This window comes from Cupressus sempervirens, chromosome 5 (genome assembly GCF_028749045.1).
Source record: "Cupressus sempervirens isolate cs-2001-9-10 chromosome 5, ASM2874904v1, whole genome shotgun sequence".
NCBI classification, from domain to species: domain Eukaryota; kingdom Viridiplantae; phylum Streptophyta; class Pinopsida; order Cupressales; family Cupressaceae; genus Cupressus; species Cupressus sempervirens.
In genome coordinates, this window is record NC_143122.1 from 7291828 (window position 1) to 7303160 (window position 11333).

General features: G+C 33.3%; 1 protein-coding gene across 1 annotated transcript; it reads right to left on the bottom strand.

Moving 5' to 3' along the window:
- Positions 1–4424: 4424 nt before the first annotated feature.
- LOC149554331 (wall-associated receptor kinase-like 2) lies at positions 4425–6972 on the bottom strand. Its single transcript, XM_089828422.1, has 3 exons — positions 6117–6972; positions 5625–5810; positions 4425–5512 (listed from the first exon to the last, which is right to left on the bottom strand). Exons 1-3 carry the CDS (start codon positions 6970–6972, stop codon positions 4425–4427), a joined length of 2130 nt encoding a protein of 709 aa, XP_089684548.1.
- Between the last annotated feature and the right edge of the window lie 4361 nt (positions 6973–11333).

The window sequence follows — 11333 nt, forward strand, 5'->3', positions numbered from 1 at the left end:
CTCCTTTTATAAGGATTGATCTCTCTTTGTAACATTCATTCATTTTTTTATAATACCAGTTTATCTTTTTTCTTATCAAGAATGTCTCGACTATGGATTTGAGAATTGTAGCTTCCATAGCTTTTATTTCTCTCTTCTCTGATAGATGTTTGGATGTAGGTAATTTTTAAGAGTTGTGGAGTTTATCTTTCATCAACTTCAATAGGTGTTGTATACACTTAAAAAATGGGTACTTTAATTATTTAAATATTATATAATATTTATTTGATGACCTTTTTCTATTAACCAAAATAAAATACTTAATTCACCTAGGTTTTCTTCATTGTCCTAAGTTAGCTAATTAATCATATTAAGTGATTTATTATATAACTTAATTACACACACACATCTAGGTTACTATGTATCCTAGACAATATTTGTAATCCATGTCATATGACATTTCACCCTTGCATAAATAGTTAATTTTAATTAATTATTATTTAAGTATAATTTTCATCAATTTGAATTATTAGGAGAGACATGATGTTGAGGTGGGGAGAGGGGGGGTGTATTAGAATCCAAAAAAACTTTAACCTTTAATCAAATTCAGTATTTTTCCCTTTATCACATGAAATTCACCTTGATATTTTATAAAATAAAGTAACATAACTAATTTACCATTCATCAACCATAAACTCCTAAACACATAAAACATAACATATAACAAAATCATTTGGTATCACACAAACCCTAGGGTAAGAGGGTGTCTTTTTAGAGCTACTACGTTTTGTCACTTCTAGTGACCTACTTAATTAGGGATATATACTTAGATCTTCAAGGATCTACCTTTTTCAAGGATTTTACAACAATATTTAAGTGTGTACTTGGTTAAGATATTTACATAAAAGACTATTAGGTCCACCTTTTATAAGGATTTAGATATTACTATAGAGATTAGAAAGTAGTGGTAAGTGATCTTAATATTAAAACTTAATTTTCTTGATTAGATCCCTCTTCTTCTCACTAGTTATCACCTTCTATGATAGATTTTTGAATCCTCTCTATACTTCTTGAATCTCTTACATTTGAAAGTGCTCTATAACTTTCATCTATAATAGTCTTTCCTTTTTGGCTTCAAAATAACAACAATAACAACAACAACATTGCAACCTTTTGAAAAAACCTAAAATTTGTTCTAGATATGTCATTTTATAGTTTTATCTCGTCTCTTTATTAAATGACCTTATTAGGGTTTTGAATCTTTCTAATGCTAGTAGGTTTAAAGAATACATGTTCTGTATTGTCCAATTTTGGAGACAAGTTTGGGACATGCTCTTGTGCTCAACATGGGTTATTGTCAAGAAAGCTTCATAGTATATGATTGAGAATTATACCTTTTCTTGATATATTAGTCACATCTTTTAGGAATCATTATTGAATAGTTCAAGACATTTGGTTCAGGGATGAGAACACAACTCAAAACTACACATTTTTCACAGTCAAAAGACAAGTTGATATTTTAAGAATCAAAGTATTGCGGAGCAAAGTGTTGGCATAATCATAATCACAATAAATTGTTAGAATTGAGATTAAAACTTTAGAGAAACTTATAATAGTTACCTAACTGATGTCATACAACTACAAAACTATATATTATCTATATAATGTAATGTCATTCATTAAAGAATATATAAAAGATTGAATCTACCATATATCTTCATCATTACTTTAATAAAATTTATATATGAGAAACCTATTAATTTACAAACCAAGATTCATTTAATATTTTCTTTTATTATTCTTACATAGATGTTTATTTATTCATCAATTTTTAAAAATTTATCTCAATTGTAGACTTAAGATAATAAAATTCAAAATTTATAAGAGAGATTTAAAATAATTTGGAAATATTATTTACTATTAAGTGTATATGTCTGTAATATTTATTATTTATTAAATTTATTTATTATTCTCTTGCTCTATTATTATGTATTCTTCTTTCTATTATTTTATTGCATGCCTATTTATTTATATAATTATTTAATCACACTATTTTTTCACTATTTATTGATTCATAATCCTTAGTTTTTTTTATGTTGATTAATTATTTCTCACATAGATCAACTCAAAATTCATAGTCATGTGGCAAATATCACTTATTTGTTCATTTCTATTTGTCTACTCATTATGTGGTTAAGAATGTCATATCACATGTAAATAAATATTTACCTCCCACTATATCTTATTCCTTCATTTTAGTTGGCTTCTTAATCTCCTTATTTCTCATCATCTCTCACCTTATCCTTACTTTCTCTTTTATCTTATCCATTGATTCTTTTATCTCTTTATCTCTACCCTTGATTTTCATGTGGACTTCTAAAATAAAATCCTCTTAGTTGAAATCCTAATGGTCTTATGCGTGATAGCATAGTTTTGAATTGGATAATTCTTGCATCCTAGTTATACCATATTTCTTTCATTATCATCTTGCATCAACCATGCACATTACATCCCTTTATTGCCATCCTAGTAAAAATTTTAAAATACATTAGAGAAAGTATATCATCTACAATAACTTATACAAAAGGAAAATATTAGAATCAAGAATTTTGCGAGACTATTTGGTATAAAAAATTTATTTTTTGGTATGCATTCATGCAAAAAAGTTTTACTAACATGATGTCAAATTCAATTTTTATACTTTAGGGTTATGATTTTTAGATAGAGTTACAATTAATTTTTCAAATTTATCATCATAAATCATAAAATATGTCAACATTCAATAAAGGAGACTAAGAAAAAAGTACTTTGTGCAAGTAAATGATTAAAATGAAAAGAGGAGGAGCCTATGTTTATCATTGGAAATATCGAGCAAGTACATAGACATCCTTCAAGTCTATCTTTCATTTGTACCTACACACATAGATTGATGAAATGTGTGAAGTGGTTGTAGAAGGGTTCTCTTCTATCTAACTATTGCTTCAACGTTTCCACCTCCAAAATAATGATAAGCTACCAAAATTAAGATAATATAATAAATAGTTCCAATGAGTTGTCAATCCTCAAACATAAAAGTTGGAATCTTTATAGTGCAAGAAAGAATAAAGAAACCTTAAATTGACAATATAAATAAAATGCATAGAAGATAGAAATAATGATAAGCTACCAAAATTAAGATAATATAATAAATAGTTCCAATGAGTTGTCAATCCTCAAACATAAAAGTTGGAATCTTTATAGTGCAAGAAAGAATAAAGAAACCTTAAATTGACAATCATATATTTCAAGAAATGGTAATGACAAGATATCACTATGAAAATAATAATGTTGGAGAAATAGATCATCTAAAGTATTGTGCATGAGAGAATACAAGAATAGAGTTGTTGAATGCAAGAGTGGAGCTACACAAAGCAAGAGGAAGAGTAAAAATGTATTGTATCAAGCTCAAAAACATCACTAGAGCTAAAATGAAAGGGCTTTGACAAAGGAAGTTGATTCTCGACTTTGCTACACATTAGCACCATAATTACACTATCAAAAAATGGTAAGTATAACATCCCAAAAATTATCATCATCGTGAATTTCTAAAGGATGCTTGAATGTTGGACCCAATAGTCAAAAAAGTTAAAACATGTGAGGTGACTAGGTATGTTTTGGGTTATGATTAAGACTAAAGTGCATAAGTATCCTAATTACAACTAAACAAGAAGGCATATTTAATTTGAAATTACATAGAATGTAAATTGTGAGATTTTAATATTTGTATAAATAACTTGTAGGAACCTACCCTAAAAATTAATTTTGAACACATTTTTTATTTTCAGTTTCTTTTTCCATAATTTTTTCAACATAATATATATAAACTCATATAATTTAAACAAGGTTATAAAACTATTCTAATACATGTAATTAATAAATTCATTTAAGCACTTAAACATAATTTAGATTATGCAATTTTTAATTTCTTTTTTCTCTAATTTTGTCCAATAGTATATATAAATTCATACAATTTTAACAAGATTATAAAACTATTCTAATACATGTAAATAAGAAATTCATTTAAGTACTTTACATAATTTAGATTATGCAATTTATAAATAAATAAATTATAAGATAGATGATAATGATGAGCTCTTTCTTCAAGAAAGTTTTAGAATGAAAGGGACAACCAAGCATTGAGATAAATATATAGCACAGTCCTCTTATTAGAGTTAAATAAGATTGCTTTGAATGTTCTAATTCAGTCAAACTAAATATTGCTTTGACTGCTAGAAAGAAAGTACAATCAAGAAATTAGCTCCCCAACATTCTCTTCTCTTGATTATCTTCCTTTCACTTTAGACATTTGAATCAATGAGTTTGAACGATTCTGAAATTCGAAATGAGGGAGAGATGCATCATAATCACATGAAGTAGTCTGCCTAGGTACCTTCCCATCGTAATTATCAAGTGTTGCCTGCGGGGAGCCGACCTTTTTCCACAGGGAGAATCACACTCCTATTCAAAACTCCAGCTTGGTTTGTTGCTGCTCTTATCCAAACAAGCTCCTCAACTACCTCTCTCATTGATGGTCTTTCCCTTCCTTCCTCACGCAAACATGCCTTGGCCAAATTTGCCATATTCTCCATCTGCACTCGGTTTTCTTCATTCACTACTCTTGCATCTAAGATCTCAGCTAAGTGGCCATTATTAATTGCATATAGGAAATGGTCGGATAAATTATACTTCTCACCTTGTCGAGACAACAGGGGGTTCAGGCCAGTGAGAAGCTCCATCAAAACTACACCAAAGCTGAAAACATCACTCTTCTCTGTAAACTGGTTGCTTCTTATGAACTCGAGATCCACATATCCTGGAGTACCCGAGGGAAACAGTGTGCTGAGATGCATTTCATTGGAATGTCGCAGACGAGAAATTCCAAAGTCTGCCACTTTCGGAGTAAATGTGTCATCCAGAAGAATGTTGGACGATTTTATGTCACGATGGAAAATGGATTGAGAAGCTTCATGATGCACGTATGTTATACCTTCTGCTGTCTCTACTGCAATCTGCCACCTTCTTTCCCAAGGCAAGTGCTTTTCTTGAGACTGTAGATGTTGAAAGAGTGTTCCATTTGGCACAAATTCATAGACAAGCAAAGGAAGTTGAGTGCGGAGACAGCAACCAATCAATTTCACTACGTTTCTGTGATTGATGTGGGATAAAATCACAATCTCATTAATAAACTCAAGAGAAAATGATTTGGGCTTTTTGATCGCCACTGGCACCCCATCTGAGAGAACTCCTTTGTACACAGTTGCAAAGCCACCTTTCCCTAACTCTGTGGAGTAATTGCTGGAGGCAATTTTTAGCTCTGCTTCAGAAAACATTACGAGGCTCTTTCTTCCTCCCATGGCAGCAATACGTTGCTGCATCTCAACACCCCCGTTGTCTATGAAATTCTTGTCACCAGCATATTTCAACCGCCGCCTCCTCAGGCACCAGAATAGTCCGCAAGCTACAGATGAGACTCCAACAAATGAAGAAACAGAGGCTGCCGAAATAGCAAGCAAAAAATTCTTAATATTAATTTTTGGGTTAGAAATTTGTATGCAGATTATAAATCTACATAAATCTAACTGGAACTATGAAGCTAATCCAGACACCTATAATGACAGGTCTTATGAAATTATTTGAACTCGGCGGTTGGCATCTTGTCCCGTTTTGGAAGCCATCTCCTCTGTGACCTTTTGCACATGAACAATTGTAAGTGCCAGGCAGATTATGACACAAACCCCCCTGTGATGCTCCAACGCATTCATTCAAGAATGCTTCAATGCATTCATCCACATCTGTACATTCATTGTTGATGTCATCAACGAGAGAGGAAAGATTTTTAAGTAGTTCACTACATCGTATGATCTATAAATGCTTATAGTAATATAGGAACATTGAGCGAAATCTAGAAGGCGGCAATAATAGAAAAGACCACGATGATAGGAGATGAAACTAAGTTTGAATTGTGATATTTAATTAATAATCTGAACTGTCATAAATTTTCCGCTCATCATATGCCATTCAAAAGTGAAAAATAACCAATACATGCCTCGAGATAAGGTACTGAAATTAGAAAGTTGAAAGTGTGAAGATCAATATACCTGTACAACTGGTGCCTTTAGCGTACCCACTCCCTTGATATCCCGTTAGGCATTTGCATGAGTGGGCTCCCTCCGTTGCGTTCAAACATTGGGCCTCAGCGGCGCAAGAGTAATTGGATGTTCCTCTGGCCGTCGCACAATCCCCACCGCTGATTCCCCATTGCAGCCGGATGCCGTAACGACCCCTACCAAGATAACCAAATTCCCCCCTGGGCAAATCCCAAGTCTCTGGTTCCAGAATTGTGGAGAACCCGCATGTGCCAGGAAAATCTCTATATGGTATTCCCCCACCAGTGAAATTTATCTCCTTGGCGTCTCCTGGAATACCAGCTTCACAGCATCCATAGGTGTTACAGTAGCTTGGGTCGTACTGATTCAAACAAGCGGATTCACATTTACCTCCGCCACTTTGAATTCCCCCTCTAATTAGTTCAAAGGAACCCTTTGAACTGCAACCAACGACCACGAATTTATTGGAGGAGTAAATGGTGAAAGGGCCATCTACGGCTAGCATGAAACCAACAGAGGCATCATGACTTCCAGTACACGACATGGCTTTCAGATCAGTGGAATTTATTATCAGAGAGCCAGCGTAACTCAGATCAAGGATCTCAAGATCTGTTTCTTTCGAATTTACAAAAGTGGCAAGAAAAAGACTCCAATTGCCGTTCCTCTTTTCCAAGCATTTCATCTGAAAACCGGGGAGACCACAACTTAGATTGGATATCCAAAATGGAAAAGTTACATTTTTGGATCCACACCATTCAGGATTGCATTGTCCAGCACCAAGGGTGATCAAATAGAAACAAATTAGGGCAACGGCCTTCCAATGTATGTGTTTACAGGAGGAGTACATTATTTTTCCTGAAGCCGGTTGTTATAATACTACTCAAGGAGGGCAAAGTAATTGTGGGTTCGATCAAAATGTCTTCTTGAGACACGCAGATTAACTGATTTGTTTTCTGAAATGAATTAACTTACCATTTATATTTATGTTCCTGTTCATTTCAGCCGTCCGTGCAAAGTATTTTGTTATGTTATTTAACAATAAAGTCAATTGTTGTCATTGTCATTATCTTGTTTCTCTCCCTCAGCTCTTTCTTATAGCCATTATTCTTTCTATTAAAAAAATTATATATAAACTTATTATTTAAGAATGGATTAAAATATTATTAAAATTAGAAATCACAGGAAGTACCAGAAATACTAAAGTTATATATGGAGACAACAGCAGAGAAAGATTGTGTCTTGTCTTTATTATTAAATTCACATATTTGAAGATATTTATTTTATATGTTAGTGTGTACTTATCTTTTTAAGGTTTAATATTCAATTAAAATAGTTTTTAACATCTGGGCCTAATGTATGGAAAAGACTTCACGAGCCAACACAACATTGTTTATGTGAGACCTCTGTGCCCGTGAAAGGAGGCTGCTGAATCAAAATAAGCGTATTTTGAAAAGTATTCGTTGGTTACTGAATTCAGAAATTGAATTAAGTAGAACAGTAAAATTTATCTAAGCTGCCGATTCATTTCATCGAGCTTTGACTGCACTTAGTTTTTTACGGCAGTAATTTGATTTTTTTTTAATGACTTTTTCCAGAACCATGAATATTAATCGGGACAAGGAGGCAATATTCTCCGAACTGGTCTACGAAGTGAGGACAATAGTATATTACTATGTTAATATTTGTTTAGTTTTGCATGTTATATATGTTAAAAGAATTGTAGAATATTAAATACATTAACTGAATTTTTAATATTTTGTTAATGGAGTTTATAGGTGTTGTGTGGTTGGTAAAATTTGTAAGAGGTTGTGATATTGTTACCAGAATTTAATTGTGTAGTTTTTTGAATCAAACTCATTGTGTCATGTTTCATGAATAGTGAGTCAAATGAACCCATCTCTCATGAGAATAAATGAACACTTAGCATTTATTGGATCTACGTGATGTTCACAGAGGCAAAAGTAAATTTTGATAGTACTTTTAGAGTCAATTTAGGTTCTAGCCATATTAAATGTTGTGCCAAGATCATTATAGAAAGTTTCTAGTAGAAAAAAAAAATTATTAAGGAGACTACAAACCATAATACAAAATTCTATGGTGTCCCTCGTAAAATTAGATGTAATTTAACAATCAAAGAATGTTTCATACATCTTGATAAACAAAATAGGTAGCTAACTCTCATTTGTAGTAACTAATTTTTTTGGGGCTATTTTATCGACTTTTTTGGACCGACATGTTGTAATTAATTTCAACCATAAAGTGGCAAAAATACTTGTATTGATGCAGTGCAAGGTAGGAGAATCTCCAAAGGAGATTTCCTAGCCCCTAGCAAATAACCACACATCGAAAGAATAAACAACAATGCAAGATTTGAAGCAAAATCACAATAATTTGTTCATAGATATAACTGATTACATGCAATGTGTCGGTCTGTAAGGCCTTCTTGGTTACAACCAAATATAAAGCAAGTAATAGTTCTGCAAGATCCCTCAAGATCCAGCCTAAACACTAGCTAGTCCAGATCCATACTCTGGTAGAAACCTCCAAGAAATATCTAAACTTGTGCTCCCAAGCCCACCAAGCAATCTCCTTGTTTTCCAAGCCTAACTACTAGCCTTTCTCAAACTTTATCCAAGATCCAAGTGTAAGTTGTCTCACATTAGGCACTCTATCTGCGCACTCTAGAAAACTTCTCTCACTCAGCTACTCCATCTTTCATACTCTTCTCCAATTCGGATGATTAATCACAATCCTATTGTAAACTGCCTCACATTCAGCACTCTATCTATAGACTCAGGAAAAACTCGCTCATCAGCTACTCTCCACAGTCTCTCCTCCAAATGAATGAATAATGACAAGACAAAGCCCTCTACTTATACCAAACAAAGCCACAAGCCAACCACTAGCAAGTTACAATAAATAAACCCTTAAGCCACAAGTCACCTTAGCAAGTTACATTAAATAAACCCTCTAGCCATAAGTTGCGTTTAATAATGCTGCCTATTAAATGCCTTTTCCCCCTTTTCAATTTTTTTAATTTTTTTTTTCTTCTAATTTTTGTCACTTTCTCTCTCCTCCAATTTTTTTTTCCTCTTTTTTTTGAAAAATAAACAAAAACAAAATTATTTCCCCTTTTATTTTATGATGCAAGATGCTCATGCATTAGACTCCTCGAGTAGATAGAAACGTGTGTCCCACACTTTGATGCCAAAAGAAATATCTACAATCATCTTGATCTTCACCAAAGGCTTCCACTCCAACAGAGGCAACAAAACCAACATGCAAATCATTCACATCATCATCACTCTATCAAACACCAAAATCTCAACCATCCAATCAGCATGCTTGCTCCCAAGAACAAATTGAACATAATGCTTCATCAGAAAACCCTCATCCACATTAGCAACTAGTGTTCATCCACACTAGCAACAACAAACTCCATATCAACAACAATATGTAGATCTTCATGAATACATTCCAAGCTTGCAACACTAGTGGTCTTATTGTTCACAACAAGATGCTCTACAACATACAACTCACCACCAACAACAATCGAATCATCTAGGACCAAGTGCTCTACAATCTCCATGTCAGACTCAACCAAATGATCATCAAAAACAATCTCCATCTCAACATCAACAAGGTTAGGAATACTTTCAACAACAAGCTCCAGTTGCTCTACAGGTTTTATATTAGACTCGACAATCTGATCAACAAAACCAACCTCTTTCACCTTGACCTTGCTATACCATCTTCTCTCTCAAACAAGTCATCTAACTAGCCAAACAACTCTCTTCCAGATCAATAAACTCCAACTCCAACAATATAGAACTTCCTTCTTCTATTTCTCAACTGTTTTAGAAAAACCAACATCAACAACATCATCCACCTGAGCTTTTGTCTCATTAATCCTCCTCTCCTCTATATCACAAAGATTTGCAATCATCCCACAATCCCATCCTCTTGGAGCCATCTTCCAAGATCTTTGTGAAACCTCTGCAAAAAATCACCAATAGATCAATCTTTCCGAACAAGATCAACCTTCTGCCTTCACAACCATAGATCCATTTGCATGTCCTCCCAAGGTATTGATGCAAATTGCTTCAAATTTGATGATCTTTCTACATGCTCAGGAACAACCTTTGCTCTAAAACCACTTGATTTAGTGCAAGGAAGGAGAACCCCCAAAGGAGATGTCCTAGCCCCAATCTGATAACTACATAGCGAATTAATAAATAACAATGCAAGATTTGAAGCCAAATCATAATAATTTATTCATAGATATAACTGATTACAATCAATGTACTAGGCTATAAGGCCTTCTTGGTTATAGCCAAATACAAAGCAAGTAATAGTTCTGCAAGATCCCTCAAGATCTAATCGAAACACTAGCTAGTCTAGATCCATACTCTAGTAGAAAGCTCTAAAAAAGATCTAAACTTTTGCTCCCAACCCCACCAAGAAATCTCCTTGTTTTCCAAGCCTCAGCTACTTTCCTTTCTCAAACTTTATCCAAGATCCAAGTGTAAACTGCCTCACATTTGGTGCTCTGTCTACAAACTTTGGAAAACTTCTCTCACTCGACTACTCCATCTTTCATACTCTTCTCCAAGCTAGATGATTAATCACAATCCTACTATAAATTACCTCACATTCAGTGCTTTATCCACAAACTCAATAAAAACTTGTTCTTCAGCTACTCTCCAGACTCACTTCTCCAAATGAATGAATAACAACAAGACAAAGCTCACTACTTATACCAAATCAAGCCATAAGTTACATTAAATAAACCCTCAAGCCACAAGTTGGCCACTAACAAGTTACATTTAATAAACCCTCAAACCACAAGTTGGCTTAGCAAGTTACATTAAAGAAACCCTCTAGCAACAAGTTACATTTAATAATGTCACCTATTAAAAGTCTTTTCCCTCTTTTCAATTTTTTTAAATTTTTTAATTCTTTTTTTTGTTCTAATTTTTGGCGTGCTCTCTCTCCTCCAATTTTATTTTTTTCCCTCTTTTTTTTTTACAAAACACAAAAACAAAATTATTTCCCCTTTTATTTTATGGTGCAAAATGCTCCCACATCATGTATAAAATGGCTTAGGCTTAGGGATTTGATAAGGTGTGATGTGATAATTGAATCTTGCAGTGGTATTGAGCTGTAAGGGATTACAGATCATAATTAAGTTACAATCGCTGGATAATA

Excerpts from the sequence above, each read along its gene's own strand:
- LOC149554331 (XM_089828422.1), bottom strand. The coding sequence starts at position 6,972 with ATGTACTCCTCCTGTAAACACATACATTGGAAGGCCGTTGCCCTAATT. Across the intron at positions 5,811-6,116 it reads TAAAGGCACCAGTTGTACAG|ATGTGGATGAATGCATTGAA; the intron begins GTATATTGATCT and ends ATGAATGTACAG. Across the intron at positions 5,513-5,624 it reads CATAAGACCTGTCATTATAG|CCTCTGTTTCTTCATTTGTT; the intron begins GTGTCTGGATTA and ends CTATTTCGGCAG.